The sequence below is a fragment of the Hylobates moloch genome, unplaced genomic scaffold, assembly GCF_009828535.3.
Source record: "Hylobates moloch isolate HMO894 unplaced genomic scaffold, HMol_V3 SCAFFOLD_20, whole genome shotgun sequence".
In the NCBI taxonomy this organism is placed as follows: domain Eukaryota; kingdom Metazoa; phylum Chordata; class Mammalia; order Primates; family Hylobatidae; genus Hylobates; species Hylobates moloch.
In genome coordinates this window covers 36,250,041-36,269,193 of record NW_026652295.1, presented here as the reverse complement: position 1 = coordinate 36,269,193, position 19,153 = coordinate 36,250,041, and the positions used below count along the sequence as shown (strand labels likewise).

At 53.5% G+C, this 19,153-nt stretch overlaps 1 protein-coding gene across 1 annotated transcript in view; it reads left to right on the top strand.

The window, feature by feature from the left end:
- The first annotated feature begins 355 nt into the window (after positions 1-355).
- Positions 356-19,153, top strand: part of MDGA1 (MAM domain containing glycosylphosphatidylinositol anchor 1) — a 63,846-nt gene continuing 45,048 nt past the window's right edge. The window contains exon 1 of the mRNA XM_032140680.2: positions 356-612. Within this exon, the coding sequence (XP_031996571.1) occupies positions 546-612 (67 nt within the window). The 5' untranslated portion in view covers positions 356-545. The remainder of the gene's footprint in view (positions 613-19,153) is intronic.

Sequence of the window (19,153 nt, the reverse complement as noted above, 5' to 3'; positions counted from 1 at the left end):
GGCCCGGGGCTCCCTCGCCGCCGCGAGTGCTTTCAGCCCGGGCCCCCTGGAGTCGGGCGGCTGAGCCCACGGCGGCTGCCCGCAGGACTGGAAGAAACAGCAGATTGATTAACTCGAGCGGAGCCCCGGCCTCCCCGACTCCGCTCCGCTGAGGGGCGGCCCCAGTGCGGGGAAACGACAAGTTTGTCAGTCGTCCGTGGCCTGTTGGATCCAAGCGCCGCCGCCGAGAGGTCCCCGACGCCCAGCGTCCCGCGCGGACAGCCCTGGGGATCCGGGGCGGCTCGGCGGTCGGGCTCCTCGGGTGGGAGCGCTGGTTGCTGTGCGGGGCGCGCCGAGGCACCCGGGGCTGGGGCAGCGGCCCCGCCAGAGGAGAAACCCGGGTCGCCGCCACCTCCGCCTCTTCAGTCTCCTGGTCTTCGTCGCCGCTCTCTGTCACCTCTCAGGGAAAGGGGAGGACATAGGGGCGTCGCGGGGCCCCGGCGAATGCGCCCCCCACCGCCTCTCGGGCTGCGCCGCCTCGCGGGGATGAAGCACCGGCCGTGAAGATGGAGGTGACCTGCCTTCTACTTCTGGCGCTGATCCCCTTCCACTGCCGGGGACAAGGAGTCTACGGTAAGAGCCCGCGTCCCGCTCCACCTTGGCTGAACCCCGCGCGGAAACTTTGCAAGAGGCGCAAAGTGCGCGCTGCCGGGGTTTGGTGGAGACCTCGGCTCGGACTCAGGAGTGGATGCCCGGGTCCCCGCCCTCTCCAGGGCGCGAGGAGACCGAGCTGGCTGCTTCGGAACACAGGGGCGGGTCGTAGGGTCTGGTGTGAAGCCGGGATGTCAGGGGGAGGTACCCACTTTCCCACACCCTGCTAGAGATGGGAATGATTAGGAACGCTTGAGAGCACCCGGTCGGCTCGGGAGACCCGGACAGACCCAGCCCAGGGCTGGTGCAGCGACTTGCACCGAAACCTCGTCCTGGCTCGGCCTCCGGAGTGGAAGCCAAGCGATGCGTGAGCCGGAGTTGCCGCGCGGCTTGCGGGCGAGCCGGCTGTCAGCACCGCGGCCGGGCGGCGGGCTCGCCTTCCCCGCTGTTGCTGCGGCTTCGCTTCTTCTACTCACGGCTTGACAGCCTGATCGGGATGCCGGCATCCCCTGGCTCCGGCGCCTACGACCCCGGCATCCCTTTTCGGACCTTCCGTGAACCAGTTCTTCCTGTCCCCGGTTCCTAGATACAAACCCCAACCCCACCTTCCTTCTTCCTGCGCGCACACACAGACACATTCAGCCACCATCCCCAGAAAACGCAAACACGGCACGCACCCACCGGGATACGTGTCCAAACTCTGCCTCCTGCCACGCAGCCTTGCTCCTGCGTCCGCACGCCTCGCTCTGGTTACCAAGGGAGACTCTGGTTACCCCTTCCCCCTTCCATCCTGTGGGTTTTCCCAGGGAAGGCCCGGGGCAGGCATCATCCATTCAGTCACCTGGGCTCAGCCTCCCGCAGTGCCTTAACCCCACAGCACAGAAAGTCATTCTCAGGGGCCCAGGGGCCCTTACTTTGCTTTCTCTCGACTGCAGGATGGTTTGTCCAGGTCCCTTTTTAGTGATGTGTGGCTGGGGCGGGCAGGATTCTCTCTTTCCTTTTCTGTTGGTCGGAGGGACTAATGATTCCTCTTTTAGATCCGGGGGAGTCTGATCTGTTCTTTGTGGGGTGGTATAGGCACTGACTACTGGTTGCCAGCCTCAGGTGCTGAGGCTAAAGCACCCTGGAGGGTGCTGGCCCATCTGCCTCTGCCTGGCAAGAGGAAGGGGTGTCCTGAAGGGTGTTTGAGAGGTGACGTGCTCCTGGCCCTACCCAGCTGGCTGGCTTGGGCTTAATTCTCTGGTAAGACTTGCCCAGGCATCTGGCCAAACTCTGCTTCTTAATTAGTTTGTGTGTCTCTTACTGCCTGGCCCCTCACAGAGGCCAGGAAAGGCAGGAAAGAATGCAGAAGGGACTGGGAGAGCCTGGGTTTGGGGGGAGGAGGCCACGGGGTAGGTACCGGAGGCCTTGGTCTCTACCAGGGCAGATGAAGATGCCAGTGGACTGGGGTTTCTCTTTCTTCTTTCTCCCCAAGTCAAGGTGCCTAAGAGAGGTGCTGCTGAGGTCTTTGCCTTCTCACCACAGCCCCGGGGCTGGGGAGGGTGATGGAGAGCCCTCCCTGCATGCTGCTGTCCTCCACTCTACCCTCCTTCCCTGTGCCGTTGGGTGCATTTGGCAAGACCCGCTCCTGGTCTTCCCAGTCCTCCATCCCCTCCGGCTTCTCTAACCTTCTCTAAGCTGCTTGGGGCTCATCTTCAGGAGGTTCCTCTGTTCCTAGTCTAGTAAACCCAGCAATGAGAGTGGGGTTTGGAGTCAGGGGCAGCGGTCTCTGTGGACCCTCATTTCAGAGTACTCTAGGGCCAGGATTCAGCCATAGGCTTTTCTATATCCTTTTCTTTCTGTGTTTTCTCCCCTCCTGCCTGTGCCTAGGTCCCAGTTGCTCTCACTCAGAGCCAAAGTGGTCTGGGTGTGCTGGGGCCGACCCCAGGCCCTCGGGTGCCATGCCACTTTTCCTTTGAGAGCTTGGCTTCAGGCAGTGTTGGGGCTTCCGGGGAATTGCTGGGTAAAAAGTCTTTATTGAGGTGGATGAAGGCAGAAGATTTAGGAGGAGGAGGAGGATGACGGGAGGTTGCTGAGTTCCTTGTGATGCTAGAATCTTTGGCCAGATACAGCAGAAGGGAGAATCTCTGTAGGACCAGGACTGGCTTAAGAAGTAGGTCAAAGATCTGGGACTAGTTCTTCTGTCCCCCTCCCCAGCAGTCTTTCTGTACCCGCAAAGCAGAAGAAACAGCATGAGAGTGAAAGCGGCACGTAGGGACCAGGGATGGCCACTCCAGCCTGGTATTGCATCCAGCATGGTCCTCGGCACAACAGCAGGAGCTCGGCAGGTATTTGCTGAATGAAGAAAGGGCCATAGTTGGGGGCAGGTTGGAAATTCTTTCTCCATAAGAAGTCTCTCTAGGACTTGGTTTCCAGCAGGGCAGTGGGGCATTGTGTAAGGGTCTCTCCTTAGGGTGAGTCACAGAGTCCTAGCCTGCAGCCCTAGAAGAGAGAAGAGGCTAGAAGCCTAGTATTGCCCTGGCACTGGGGAGGGAGGCAGCAGGTCTAATTCAAGACATAGGAGAAAAATGTATATCCTGGGGAGGGATCCCCTGCCCCTGCCCCTCTGCCCTCAGGCCTGTGTGGATAAGGGAGGGGCTGAACAGAGCGGAGGAAGACGAGCAGGCGGTGGAGAGTGAACCTGACGGCATTCGGCCTAGGCTGTGTGTCTCTGCTGAGGCTGGTAGGAGGTAGGTGCCTAGAACCCTATGTCCTGCTTCCCACTGAGGTCCACCACCTGCCCTAGGATCCATGGTCTGCAACAGGGCTGGGGAGGCAGCACTCTCAGTTTGGCCAGGTGGCTTTGTTCTTTGGGGCACAGATGCTAAAACAACCAAGTGCTGGACCAGATGGTCCATTTGGAGCCGGTTCTCCCTCCCTCCTCGCCTCCCAATCTCCTGGCCCAGTTTGTTGTCCTCTGGGGTGGATCCTGTAATCTGCTTTCTGGCAAGCCAGGGGGCTGGGCTGGCCCCAGTGGCCTAGTTCTGGGGCAGAGGCAGTAGCCAAGTGATGGAAGAGGAATATCTTGCATGCGGATAGCATCAGGGAACACCCCGCCTTCTGTCCTGGCTTCTCCTCTCATAGCAGTCGGAGCACAGGTCGGTGGGATTCCTCTCGCTTACAAAAACACAACAAACCCCTGAATTATTTAATATGCAGAAATGGGAATTGACATTATCCTTAAGACAAGTTGTTTGCAACTTACTGGTGGAAGTCAAAATATTTCACCAAAGGTGTCATCAGAAACTACTATCCTATGCTAATTTTTGTAGGAACATGAAGACAGATGTTGAATAATTTGACAAGAGCAACATAGCTTACAGAATTATCACCAAGTCAGGTTTTTTCCCCTCCTCTGGGGAGCACGGAGAAGGAATTTCAGGAAGTGAGTGTCCCAGTGTCATCTCCTGGGTGTTGATCTGGGTGTGGGCATTTGAGGTTTTTCCCTAGAGTTCCTACCCCATGCCTTGAAACTTTGGTTTCCTGGGGCTAACAGAGGCTTGGGGTTCTCTTAATGTCCTCAAGAAGCTCCGTGCTTCTGTTTTTTCTTTCTTTTCACTTACAGAAATTGCACAAGCGAGGGAGAGCACGTTGTGTCCACAAATCCAAGCTGCTTTGTTTGCTTTGCTGGTGTTACCTCCCCACCCCAAGTTGATTTTGGCCCTTTAGCCAGCCTGAGGGCTCCCCAGACCCTTGGTGTCAGGCTGGGGAGCCCCTGCCTTAGGGTCAAGATCCTCATGGTGTCCCGTCTGACATTACAGAATGGGAATCTGCTTCATGGATGAGCAGGGGCTTTAGGTCAGGGAAGGAGGTCGGTTAGAGGGGATTTTGTTAGCAGGAAAGCATCCTTGAGGGGGTGGGCAGGGGAGAGCTGAGAGCTACTTGGCTAGGCCTGGCTGTGAGCTGCTGGGGCCAAGGTGGCAAAGCCTCATTTAGAGCCTGGTATATTAGCTCTGCTTTGCTGGAACATGGAGGGACAGGTTGGGGGGGAAGGGGGTGGAATCTGTAGGGAGAATGGAGGGAGCTAATCACAGCCGCCAAGGCCCGGCAAATGAATGATTCAGGAAATCAATACCTGGGGGCGGGAGTGGAAATCCAGGCAGTGGTAGCAGCCCCAGCTTCTCCCAGCTGCCCAGGAGGCATGGGAGAGGGCCTGGGAGGAGTGAGACAGAGGCAGGAATGTGGAAGACACCCCCACCCCAAATGCCACTGCCCCCACGTCCCTGCCACTCCCTCCTGCCCCCCTCTCCCTACTTTCATCTCATGGCTGGGCTCATGGAAGGTCGGCTAGGAGATGACCCACCCGGTGAAGACAGAGGACCTAGGAGATGGAGTCTTGGGCCTCTTAGTCCTGGAAGAGCCCTGCCTCACCTCCCACCTCTGGACACCTGAGCCTGACACGGTCCCAGGTATCGGGTGTGTGTGTAACTGCCTAGGGGCCCTGCCCTGTGCGGCAGCTGCTGCCGTTCCAGATGTGGCCAGCAGGGGGAGGGCTTGGCCGCCACATTGCTTCTTGCCTTTCCGGGGCTCCCGTGGGCCTCACCCTATCTGAGGGATGAGTTATGCTCATTCCTCAACCTGGGGCTGAAAAGGGTTCCTTAGGGCCTTCTGGAACTCCAAGCCTCCCTCCAGCTCCCACGTACCCACCCTGGTGTCCCTAGGCACCTGCCCGTGGCCAAAGCCACACTTGCTGTAATCTCAGATGAATCAGGTTTTCCCTAGGCTCCACCTGGATGCTGGGGCTCAGCTTAGCCTAGTGGGCTCTCGCTCTGGTAAGGCTGTGGCAGGGGGAATGGGGGTGCTTGTGCCCTTGCAGAAATGCCTCTGTATAAACCTGGCGCTTGGCCCCTCTTCTGCATCTTCTCCCCGTGGTCAGAAGACGCTGCTTTGCAAGCATACATCTGCTGCTAGACGGTATTATGTACCGAAGGGCTTCTCTGGTATTTAAATGCTGATACAGGAGGCAAGAGCAAGGCTTAGCTCAAAGGAATGAATATTTTTGTTTTTCAACAATGAAATCTCATTTTTCCTCAAGTCTATGAATAACACTATGAGTAACTACTATGAGTAACATGTGCTCTTTGCAAAACAATCAAGGAATACATAAAAGTATAAAGAAGAAAGTAAACCTCACTCGATAACCGACCATTCATTTGGTCCTGGTTTTTTCAGGCACCCTTTTGTGTGAGGGGAACGAATCTTTTAGGGAGGATCGTTGGTCAGAACAACAATCCCTGATAAGTATGTAAGTGCCACATGACTAACCAGGCATTTTCATGCCTCTGCAGCCTTTGCTTCAATGACGTTCTGAGAGGTCAGCACAGGGGGTACTATTGTCTCCATTGAACAGATGAGAAAACTGAGGTGTAAGAGTTTTAGTGACCTGATAACATTGCACAGCTGGTAAGAAGTAGCCCTAAGACTCAGTCCCACTGGATCTTCTGATTTGCAGGGAAGGAAAGCAGTGTGGTGTTCCTTTCACTCATCATTCATTAAATGTTTGCCGAGCCCCTACCTTGAGCAAGACCCAGTTCTGGGCATTGGCAGGGCCACTGAGATGAATACGATGGAAGGAGAAGGGGAATCACATATAACATGGGGGAAGATTTTGATAAATGTCATGTAGCAAGGGCAGATAAAACGTTGTGAGAATTTGAAGGGTGAAGTAATTGCTTCCAAGGCCTTGTGGAAAAGGGAGCATTTGAACTGGCCTTGACAAATAGAAGTAAAGATTGAGAGGGGCATTCCAGGTGGGGGACACATTGTGGCAAAGGCCTGGAAGCTAAGGAACCCGAGTGGGTGAGGAGTTCGTGAGCTGTTCAGCTGGGCTGGAGCATAAGCTGAAAGGGAATTGGGGCCGTTAGGGCTGGAACAGTAAAGGAATTTTTTTTGGGGGGGAGGTGGAGTCTCAGTTGCCAAGGCTGGAGTGCAGTGGCACAGTCTTGGCTCACCGCAACCTCTGCCTCCCGGGTTCAAGCAATTCTCCTGCCTCAGCCTCCCGAGTAACTAGGACTACAGGCACACGCCACCACGCCCAGCTAATTTTTGTATTTTTAGTAGAGACGGGGTTTCACCGTGTTAGCCAGGATGGTCTCGATCTCCTGACCTTGTGATCTGCTCGCCTTGGCCTCCCAAAGTGCTGGGATTACAGACGTGAGCCACCGCGCCCAGCCAGGAATAATATATTAAACCTTGCTAACGTTGACTGTCCAGCCTGCGGTCATGAGTATGCATTATCTTCAGTCTCATCACAACTCCTTGAGAAAGTCATTTATCAGTCCCTTGTCTGAGTGGCAGACCTGGACTTGAACCCAGAACTGCTCGTTGCAAAGCTGTAAGGAGGATGTCGAACGGGGAGCTGGGTTGATGCAAGCCGTATTATGGGCCAGGTAGCCATGCCACTGTGTGTGGGAGGAGGCCGTGCTGGAGAGACTGTCAGGAGGCTTTGCAGTTGTCCAGGGGAGTCCTAGGGAGCTCTGTGGGCACCTGCAGGAGGTGTGTTCCAGGCAGAGGAATAGCCGCTGCAAAGGCCCTGGAGTAGGAACCTGCCTGGCCTGTTGGAGCGACAGTGAGGAGTCCAATGTGGCTGGAGCAGCGTGAGCCAGGGAGAGTGGTGTAGAAGGTGGGGCCAGAGAGTTAGTAGGTCCAATCGTCTGGAGCCTTGAAGGCTATGAAAGGACTCTGGATTTTGTTCTGCATGAGATAGGGGACCATGGCAGGGTTTTGAGCAGAGAAGGGACATGAACTGACACCTTTTTAATAGAACCTCTCTGGCTGTCATGTAGAGAACAGATGGTAGGGGTTCGAGGGTAGAGGAAGGAAACCAGTTAGAGGCTGCTGCAAAAGGCAAGACAGAAGATCGTACCATCATTAAGCACTAAAAGTATATTGGAAAGAGTTCAGGCAGGGAATAGGAGCTGCACATGGCTCTGAGGTTTGGAGCTGGGTGACTTGGCACACAGTGAAAACAGGTTGAAAAAAAGCCGCTGGAAGTCAGACAGGTTTGGGGAAGTGAAGTAGTTAAGAGCCTCGACTTCTGCATAAGAAACCTGGGTCTGAATCCCAGCTCTGCCCCACACCAGCTGTAAAAGCCCAAGAAGTTACATCTGATTCCTAAGCCGTGGCTTCTCCGCTTGTCAGATGGAGATCATCGTACTCACTGCGTGGGCTTGTGATGAGGCGGTGCTTAGGAAGCTCTGAGCACAGTGCCTGGCACGTAGCAAGGCCTTAGTAAATAGTTTTAGTGACAATGTGAGTGAAGTTTTGAACTTCATGGGATTCTGGCACTGGGATGTCTGGGGGGAATCTTGACAAATCGGGTGGACAATGAGCACTGAGCTCAGGAGAGAGATCAACTCGGGAGAGGTAGATTTGCACATCTGGATTTATGTCTGCAGAAGGATGTGGGTTGAAACCATGAGGTGGAATAAAATCGCCAGGGATTAGAGAGTAGAGAGAAGGTGTTGGGCTGAGGCTAGAGCCCTGGGGAGCACCAACGTTTAGGGGGCAGGAGGAGGCCTGAGAGGGGACGTGGACCTGAAAGCCTGTGACAGAGTCTGTGAGAGGAGGAGGCGGAATGAGAAAGGGCCACCAGGGGACTGGGGAGCTCGGGGCAGCTGCAGCACAGAGTGGGGCTCCTCAAACTTTCCCGTGCACAAGTCTCCCTGGGATCTTATGGAAATGCAGATTCTGATTCAGCGGGGCTGGGGCTGGGCTGAGATTCTGCGTGAATCTGGTGGTGCCGATGCTGCTAGACCGGGGATTGCGCCGTGCATAATGAGAGCTTCAAGTGAGAAGACTGGACTCGGGTTGGAGGGCCAGGTGGGCAGCCTGCTGCCTCTGAGGGTCCTTGCCCAATGGCCTCGCCACTCTGAGCCTCAGTTTCCCCATGTGAAGCCTGGTTCAGGCACGCTTACCTTTTGGGATTACAGAGAAGCCCAGGAGTGATAGCACTTTGTAAACTCAAAGGTGAACTATGGGGACTCTGTTTCACGAGCGCAGAGAGGGTGGCAGGCAGATGGCAGGGAGCTCCGGGTGTGGGTGGCATGTGGCAACAGGAGGTATAGGCTGTGCTTTTGAGAAATTCCAGGGAGGCTGGAATAGCAGCTCCCCTTCCCCAAGCCCAGCCTTTTGCCTGTGAAAGGCTGGAGCTGCAGGGGTGGGTGATCTTGGTGGCTGAGTGGTGGCTTGAGCAGGCTCAAGGGCACTGCTTGGTTGGCTTTTGAAGATTCCATCCAGGCTCTTCTTGGTTCCTTTCCAGTCCCAGAAACTCAGCTGAGATACGTTAATTATCTAGAGGATTGGAAGCTGCGTAGAGAAGTGGTTCTCAGCCCTGGCGCGTGTCAGAACCACCTGGAGAGCTTTTTCAACAACAGATGCCCGGCCCCACCCCAGGCCTCCTGAATCAGAAACCCTGCAGGTGGCATCAAGGCATCTGTGGTTGTAAGAGCTGTTTAGATGATGACTGGGCACAGCTGGTGTAGACAGTGTGTCTGAAAAAGCCAGGCCAAAACAGATGTCTTCTTCCCTTGGACTTTCTGAGGGCGTTTCCTGGTTTTCCAGGTTACTGCTCAAGCTTAGTTTCAACCAAGTTCATCTGAACCCTGGAGTTTTAGGAAAAAAACAAAATCCACTGATTATTTTCTAAACTGTGAGCAGGGAGACTTTCTACTTTAATGGTGCTAACTGGAGGGTCCAGGGCAAGAGCCCAGGAGACTGGCCCCTCTTCTGGCTTCTAACCAAGGGACTTCCAGTCTCAAACCTAGAGAGATTGAAGGAGTCTCCTTCAGAAACACAGTTTTCTTTGATTTTTAATAGGTAAATTATGGTATCTTTTTGAAATGTGGCCCTTTTCTTTATTCCCCTTCCTGTTTGGTTAAGAATAAAGTGAGGCCAGGTGCTGTGGCTCACACTTGTAATCGCAGCACATTGGGAGGCTGAGATGGGAGGATCACTTGAGCCCAAGAGTTCCAGACCAGCCTGGGCAACATAGTGAGACTCTGTCTCTATTAGAAAAAAAAAAAACAAAAAAAACAAAGAAAGTGAACGTTTCAGAGCTGGAGAACAAAGTAGCAATTCAATGTAAAACCAGCAAAATTGATTTTGTTTAAGACAGGGTCTCGCTCTGTCTTGCAGGCTGGAGTACAGGGGCGTGATCGTAGCTCACTGCAGCCTCAATCTCCTGGGCTCAGGCAGTCCTCCCACCTCAGCCTCATGAGTAGCTGGGACTACAGGCATGCGCCACCATGCCCGGCTAACTTTTTTTTTTTTTTTTTTTAATTTTTTAGTAGAGATGGAGATCTCACTATGTTGCCCAGGCTGGTCTCAAACTCTGGGCTCAAGTGATCCTTCCACCTTGGCCTCTCAAAGTGCTGGGATTACAGTTGTGAGCCACCATGCCTGATCAAAACCAGCAAATATTTCATGAGTACCCACTAAGTGTCTGGAAGGATGGTGGGTCTTGGCTGCAGAGGTGAAATGACATCTGTCCCTAAGGAGCTCACAGCTGAGCTGGTGAACACACAGCCTTTTCTAATGCCCCCATTTTCCACATGGAGGAGCTGAGGTTCACATTGAGTGACTTGCCCAGGGCCCTATAGTTAGCTGGTGGTGGAGTCAGGGCTCGAACTCAAGACTGGCCAATGCAAAGTCCAGTGCCTGTCCACTTCCGCAAGTGTGAGGTTTCTGAAGGCATTCTCTGGCAAGTTTTTGTTCTCCAGCCTGTGCTGTGGCAGATGGGTTGGCCCAAGGGAGCAGCATAAGGACCCCCAGGCCTGTTTGCTAGAAAGTAAGACCTGACCAGAGAAGCTTAAACAAATGATGTTGACTTTCTCAAGTCTCGAGGTAGGTTCTCAAGGCTCCTTTCATCTTCGTGCTCTGCTCTCCTTACAGTGGTGGTTCTCAAATTTGGCTGCATGTTAGAATAACCCGGAAGGTTTAAAAAGTCCTGATGCTGGCTAGGCGCAGTGGCTCACACCTGTAATTCCAACACTTTGGGAGGCCGAGGTGGGTGGATCTCCCGAGGTCAGGTGTTCGAGATCAGCCTGGACAAAATGGTGAAACCCCGTCTCTACTAAAAATAAAAAAATTAGCCAGGCGTGGTGGCGGACGCCTGTAATCCCAGCTACTCAGGAGGCTGAGGCAGGAGAATCGCTTGAATCAGGGAGGCCGAGGCTCTAGTGAGCTGAGATCACACTGCTGCACTCCAGCCTGAGCAACAAGAGTGAAATTCCATCTCAAAAAAAAAAAAAAAAAAAAATCCCAATGCCCAGGTTGCACATCATACCCATTAAATCAGAAGGTCTAGGGGATGGAAACCAGTCATCTGCATTTAAAAAAAGTCCCTACATGATTCCAGTGTGCAGCAAAGGTTGGGAACCCTGCCTTTTAACATGTTGCCTCAAGGTCACCAAAAGGCTGATGGGGCTCAGCCATCATGAGACATTCCAGGAAGGAAGACAGCAGGAACCATTAAAAGGCAGGCCTGTCGGCTGAGTCTGCTGTCTTTAAGGAGCTTTCCCAGAAACACCCTACAGTGACTTCTGCTTACATCTTACTGGCCATTCTTAGCTTCAAGGGAGGCTGAGAAATAGGGTTTTTTAGATGGGCACATTCCCATCTGAGGAAATAGCTGTGTTCTGTTAGAAAGAAAGGGAGAGTGGGTATTGGGTGGGTGATGAGCAGTCTTTGCCACAAACACCCATTTTAGGGGCAGTTTGTGTTTCTTGAATGAGAGGGGATTTAGATGAATGTGAATGACTGCTCTCCTACTCCCCCCACTCTGCCAGCCTATCCTCACCTCGCTCCACTCTGCCAGCCTAGCTCCACTCTGCCAGCCTAGCTCAGGTAGGGGTGGGGGTGGGGGTCCTGGCTGCTCTGAAGATGCCCAGAAGAGACCTGAGGGAAGATAGAGACCTAGAGGAGGGAGATGACTTGCTTGGGTCACCCAGACATTCAAGTGAGAGTCCCACCAGCTTCCCATCTGCCAGCGCCCCCCCGACACTGTCGGTTCACACGTTCACGGGATTGTTGATTTCTACCGGTTGGTACCTCTCTCTGCTAGGGGGTGTCTCAGCCCCAACAGCAGAAGAGCTCTGTGGTTCCAGATAAAGCAGCCTCCTGATTTCTGGGAACAGAAACGGATGGGCTGTGTGAGAGGATCCGGTCTGGAGGTGATCTAAGTCATCTTTCTGCCTCTCAGCAGGCCCACATCCACATGGGACCAAGCAGCCCCGCTGCTGTTTGCTCAGTGTCTCTGGTCCTTCATTTTGGGAAGTTCTTCCTATTGACCTTATTTCAACTTTCTGTAACAACTTATCAGAAAGAAAGATTCAGGAACTGAGACCTCTGAGTTGAACTTCAGTAACTCTTTGGCCCTGAGACTCTCCCCAAGTGATTTTTTTTTTTTTTTTTAATTTTTTGAGACAGTGTCTCGCTCTTTCGCCTAGGCTGGAGTGCAGTGGCGCCATCTCAGCCTACTGCAATCTCCATCTCCTGGGTTCAAGTGCCTCAGCTTTTGAGTAGCTGGGATTACAGGCGTGTGCCACCACACCCAGTTAATTTTTTGTATTTTTGTAGAGACAAGATTTTGCCATGTTGCCCAGGCTGGCCTCGAACTCCTGGGCTCAAGCAATCTGCTGGCCTTGGCCTCCCAAAGTGCTCAGATTACAGGTATGAGCCACTGTGCCCGGCTGCCAAGTGATTCTTTAGAAACTCTTGATGAAGGCATTTCCCCCATCTCTGAGAGGGATACTGGGCGGATAGAGATGGGAGAATGAATTGAATTTCAGTGGCCTCATCTACTTGGGTTTGATTCCAGTGTTCCAGTAAAATGCAGGGGACCTTGAGGAGGCCAGGTTACCTTCTGGAAAGATACACAAATCCCATAAGGCAAGCCGAAGTTCTGTGCCACGGCAAGATCTGAATTCACTTTTCTTTCTGGAATAAGACTACAGGGTAGACACAGAGAAGGCCATGAGGAGGGGCACAAGGGTATGGCAAGGAGTGAGCTCAGCTGCCAGCCAGTGGCCTTCAATGACCCAAAAACAGATCTTCCAGATTCATTGCAGGAAGAAAGTGAGACCGCAGAAGGCAAATGGCTTATCAAGGTCACACAGCAATTAGGGGCCAAGGCTGAAGTTAAAAGCCATGTCAAAGGACTTTCTACAGCTTTCTTTCTCATTCTCCTGTGTCACCTCCCAGGCTTAGGAGAATCCAGGACATGTCTGCATGGCGTTTATAAGCTCATTGTGTGCCCACATCTCTATAATCCTTCCCCCACCCCTGTGAACCTCATTTCTTATTCTCAGACCTCATTGCATCCAGACTACAGAATCTGGGGCTCATTCTGGGTCTAGAATTCTCATTAGATGTTAGAGGCCCTTATTGGAAATGTCAGGGCTTCCCCCACCCTCGTGGGTGGGAAGGTGAGCCTTCTTGGTAGTGTGAACTGGAAGTTGCTGCCAGTCTCCACAGGGTCCAACATCTTGTCACACTGCCTACAAGTTCCACTTTAGAGTTATTAACAAGTTAGCTGGCAGAAGCACTGCCACTGTTTCCAGAAGGTTACTCTGGGAATACCCGGCAGCCCTAAGCCTTTTCCCCATGGCACAGGTTGGTTGATCAGATGAGCTGGATCTTGAGCCATGAGATTCAGGCAAGGAAGTTTCCAGGGGAGTGGTGGGTGGAGGAAGAGGATGATGGTGGGGTATTTGATATGTGTGTAGAGGGGTCATTAGGCAATATGTGGATGCTGTGTTGTGGCCGTGTGAGAAATTTCATAGTGGACACCGTGGACAGTCAAAACACACTTGGACTCATAGTCTCAGTTTGGGTTCCCCCAGAAGTAGACTGAGATAAGGAGCTGAATGCTGTAATTATTTGGGAGTGAAGTCCAGGAAACTCTGGTAGAGGAATGGGGAAGCGAGACAGGGAAGCAAAGGAAGCCAGTGAAAGATGCCTTATCAAGTCAGTTTCATCGGTGTCCCTTGGGGGAACTCTGGCACACTTTGTGAAACACACTTCAGAGTTATCCCACCATGGGGTGAGGGAACTGGGGCATGTATACACCCACCCTGCATCTGTCACTGGGTGAGGCTGCTCCTGGGGGTGTTAATTCCCGGTACTCCTAAACCACTGCACACACAGGCAGTGCAAGCTCTGGTGGCCAGAGATGGCCCTCAGGCAGAGAGGTGCCCGCAGGCATTGGCAATTGGGAGCTGGCTGGTGGTGCATTGAAGTGTTTAGGAGAGGGGGTGCAGGTGGGGCAGCAGCAGTCTGTATTACATCTTGCCCTAAGCCATGGTCTTGGTTTTTCAGAGCCAGCCTGCTGTGTGGAGCTCTTTGCTTTTAGGTCTCACGTTCTGGGCTGCATGTACAAGCCTCCATTCCAGGCTGAAAACTCTCCCCTGCAGCCACCAGACCTGCTCACTGCTCATTTACTTCCTTGGATTTTGTGGCCAGAATCCAAGTGTGTCGATTTCTCCAAGACTTTCCTGATAGAATTCAGGCTGTCCCTGAAGGATGCCTTATACCTGCGGAGGACAGGGTTGAGCCTCACTAAGGACACACCCAGAATCTACAGGGTCTTTGGGCATCACCAGGAGAGGCACCACGGTCTCCATCCCACTGAATTTAAAACCAACACAGAAATGGGGACAGTCTAGACTAGAAGACGGCTCCTGCTCCCTGTAGGCAGGATTCTGGGTGAAGCGATTGTTAGGGGTCGACTGTATTCTGTCTACTTCCCTGCCCAGGAACCACGCCATGGGCTATGACCAGAGTGGCCTGCACCCCTGAATATACCTGGGCCTCATGAGTCCAGCTTAGAGCCTCACTTCTACCCTGTTGTATATTTCTCTCTAGCTCTTCACTAATAACTGGGACCTGAGATTAATTAGCTAATTCAATATTTATTGAACCCCCCACAATGTGCCAGACTGTGTTCTAGGTGCTGAGGATACAGCAGAGAACAAGACAGAGATTATCTAGAATCGCAGACTCATAGAGTGACCGAGCCAGGGGGAATCTTAGGGCAAATCTAATCATTTGTCAGGAGGGAAATCTGAAGCCCAGAGAAAACCAGAGAAGTTCTCAGGCCACACAGCAGAGAGGGGGCTCAGCCTGGAATCATGGAAGGTCAGAGATAAAGGGCTTAGAGGTTGCCTGTTTCTACCTGCCCAGTTTTTTGTGTGTGTTTTTTGTTTGTTTGTTTGTTTGTTTGAGGCAGAGTCTCTCTCTGTCACCCAGGCTGGAGTGCCATGGCAGGATCTTGGCTCACTGCAATCTCCACCTCTTGGGTTCAAGGGATTCTCCCTCTTCAACCTCCTGAGTATCCAGGCACCCGCCACCACGCCCAGCTAATTTTGTATTTCTAGTAGAGACGGGGTTTCGCTATATTGGCCAGGCTGGTCTCGCACTCTTGACCTCAGGTGATCCGCCCACCTCAGCCTCCCAAAGTGCTGGGATTACAGGCATAAGCCACTGCGCCCAGCCTACCTGCTCAATTTTTAGAGGCAGAAACCAATGGCCAGAGGTGAAGGGTCTCACCAAGCTGATGGCCCTGCTGTATCTGCCAGTGATTACTCTCTCCTCTTCCACATCCATCTCCCAAGCCAGATCTAGATTCTCATTTCCAGAGGGGTGTGTGTGTGTGTGTGTGTGTGTGTGTGTGTGTGTGTGTGTGTGTGTGTGTGTGTGTGTGTGTGTGTGTGTGTGTGTGTGTGTGTGTGTGTGTGAGATGTGGGCGAGGGTAGTAGGCAGGGGACATGAATAGCTTTCTTTTTGATCAAGCCATGCACCTCCTTTACTGTGCCTGCTGGCAAAGTGGCCTCAAGTGATACTAGGAAGAGCTTGTTACTGAGGGATGCCCCGATGTGCCCAAAGCACCGACACCCTTGTCTGGTTCACTCCCTCCTTTCTGGGGACTTGAGGGAGCAGTGGTTGCAAAGCCTGGCTGGGGTGAGGGTGGGCTTCATACCCCCATTGTCCCCTCCTCCTCTTCTGTTGGAGATCAGTGTGTGTGTGTATCTGTGTATAGGGACCACTGGCATGAGATAAACTGCTCTCATTTGGTACCTCAACAGAAGCTGTAACATGTTCCTCCGGTTCTCTCTGCCTCATGCAAGTGCACATTATTTGTAATTTTTGTGCATGTAATATACACTGGCATGTGTGTGCTGTAGGTGTGTATATGGGTGATGATGTTGCACATAAGAATATGGATGTATGTGCAGGGAACTATGTATATGTGTGGTAGGGGGGCCTGCAGACCTCTTTGGGGGCTTCTCTGCCTCCACCTTTATCTCACTGCCCCTCCAGATGGCCTCTGGTCACCTTTGCCTTGGTTCCAAGGCAGGGAGTGGGCACGGGCATCCAGCACCCTGAGTCATCAGTCAGGGACTTATGTCCAGCCTGGGTATGGCCCCCACCACCCTTCCCAGGAGACCTGAAGTTGGGGGCAGGGACAGGCCGAGGCTGGCCTGGAGCTCCTGGCTAATCTTCCTGGCCGCGATCGATCCAGCAGCTTCTCCTGAGTCTATTAGCAGTCCGCAAGTGAAAATATCCCCCATCGCGAGCCCTGACCTGAGACAGGGAGGAATCCAGAGCAATTTGTTCCAACAGAGGAAAGTGTTTCCCTCTGATTTGTATTCCAATTTATTCAGGCAGGAAGGGGGTCAGGGTAGGAGGGCAAACCCAGGCACTGCCAGAGCTGGGCCCAGACCCGTCCTCCTTAACCCCCCATGCCAGCTGGGGTGGCAGCTGGTCCTGCCCAGGGTTCCTGGGGGTGGGGGGCTGAGGAGGAAGGGTGGGCCCCAGTAGGGGACAGGGAGGGAGGTCTGCCAGCCTTCCCAGCAGGCCCTGCTTGGCTGGAGAGCTCAGTTGTGGAAGCTGCCTGCTTGGAGCCTCTCTCCCGGGCACTGGGGCCTGCGCCAGGCGTGCGCTCACCCGCTGCGCCCGTGCCAGATTGGGGGCTGGGCCGAGTGCATGGAGACAGTGGCCCCAGCTGGGCCAAGTGGGAGAGGGGCTGCTGAGGCCCAGAGGGGAGCTGGCACCTTTGAAAAGTGCTGGTGCAGCGTGGAGAGCCTCAGCACAGCCTTCCGATCCAGAGCTCATGCTTTCTTCCCAGCCTGAGCAAACTGGGGCTCTGTGGTGTCCTAACCAGGCAATCTTTTGAGCACCTACAGTAATTACAACTCTGGCTGTATTAAGTACCTGCTGTTTGCAGGGCACTGGACTAGTGCTGCTGCATATCTAGTCCTTGCAGGGTCCGGTCTTCTTCATGTGCCTCAGTTTCCTCACTGGTGCTCCTCCCACCCTCTGCATACCTGTTACCTCCTTCATGCATCTCTGCTCAGCCCTTCTCACTTCCTCTTGGGAGGTGCTTCTCCCTTCTAAGGGTAGCCCTGGTGGCTAAGGTCACAGGGCTGATGCCTCTGAGCAGGCTGGCTTCCTTTCTCCTTGACTGCTTCTTTTGGCCCCACCTTGCCCTCCCCATCAGGGCACAGGCCTCCACAGAGGTGGTGCCATGGCAGCTGGAGAGGAGGATTCTGGGAAGGGTCAGGCAAGTGATCCCACACGGCTCACCTTCCATCCCCACCTTTGCCTTCCCTGGTGTGTCGGCGCCCCCTCCGCCCGGGTGGGGAGTAACCAGAGAAGTTCTTCACACTGAGGTGTCAGTAACTAGCAGCTCTGAGGTCAGCTGTCGCACATGACTTGCCAGGCTCCATGATACCATCGAGATCTAATTTCAGAATCAAGTAACTAAATATAATGAAGTCGATGAATAACCATCTCTCGCTCAGGTGGGAGCGTAGGGAGCCAGTATGGCCTGAAGGATAGGAGCAGAGGCTTCTGAAGCAGACCTGGGGTGGAGGTCTGCTCCGCCGCTCACTGGCCATGTGATCGCGGGCAGGTGTTGCACTGTGCCTCAGTTACCCCATGCACAAGACAGGGCTAATACTGGTACCTTCCTCAGAGGGCTGCGGTAAAGGGGAAATGAGGAATGTGTGGGAAGCCATGTGCCTGGCACGTGGGAGTCAATGATCACCACTGTTCAGAGGAGGGTTTGCTAAGTGAGTGATTCCATCGCCGAGGCCTGGCTCAGGAAGCTGCCGCTGTCACTGGCTGAGGCACAGAGGCTGCCACCAGGGAGGCGGCATGGGAGGCTCTGTGTACAGGCACGTGACACAATATCGGGACAGAGAGGCAACAGGACTGAGACCCTGGCCCAGGAGGAAGGGTAGAAGAATTCTAGTCCTCCTCCCATTTTCCCTTTAGGGAAGTTTATAGCAAGAATCTTCCCTTTTAGCTACTGTACAGGGCTTGGAGACAGGTGTTTTGCACCAGCCCTTTACTGCCACCCACGCACTGTCCGTTCCAGACCCCATTTTCCTCCCAAGGGGCAGCCTCCCTCCTCCCGCATCCACAGCCCCCAGCTATCTCCTGATAGGGGCTTTTCTGTCCCTGGCTGTAATTGAACTGTGGTCCAGTCGTCCTTCTCCATCCCCGAGTCCTTCTTTTTTCTCTCCCCACCTACTCGATTTCAAGTCATTTAAAAGTTGTTCAGAGGCTCAGCATTATAATCAGATCCTGTGGAGCCTGCCACTTATGTGGTTTCTAAAATTTTAGCCAAAAAAGGAGAAGAAACCCTTCAGTGATGGAGAAAAAATAAGAGACTACTTAAGCAGGAAGGCAGGTATTGCATTTCCCAATTTATAAATATACCTGATGCTATAGAAAATATGTTCCTAAACTTTGTTTCCTGAATTGATGCTTGAAAAAAAAGATTGTTCATCCCTTTAAAGGATTTAATAATGTGCTTTTGCTCCCAGGGGTGCTCGCCTTTTGAAAAGGATACGGAAAGAGAATAAACAAGTGACTATTTAATATGCAGGGTGTTGATTTGATGAGTGCTACGAACACGCGTAGCAGGGAAAGGGATGGAGCGTGATGGAGGTGGGGGCGGGCGGGCTGTCTTAAACAGGGTGGTCAGGGAAGACCTCTCAGAAGAGAGCTGAAGGAAGGGATGGAGCAGGCTCTGGAGAGCTGGGAAAGAGCAATCTAAGCAGTGGGGAGGGGGTGGGGCTGTAAGTGCAAAGGCCCTGAGGTGGGAAACGGCCAGGCCTGCTGGAAGACTGACAAAGAGGGCAATGTGGCTGGAGTGGGGAGGGCAGTAGAATGGGACGTGGGGCTGGGAGCCGATGGCAGAGGGCATGACAGCCTCTTGAAAACGCATTGGCTTTGACCCCAAGTGGGATGGGAGTCATGGCAGGGACAGCAGAGGAGAGATGAGATCCTCTGCGTGCTGGTGGAGAACAGACTACAGCAGGCGAGGGAGGAGGCAGGGAAGACCTATCAGGAGGCTGCTCTCATAAGCCAGGCAGGCCTCGGTAGTGGGGGCTAAGATTAGGGTGGCATCACGGGGGGGCAGATTCCTGATTGGTTGTGAAGGTCAAGCCGACAGAGCTTACTGGTGAATTGGGTG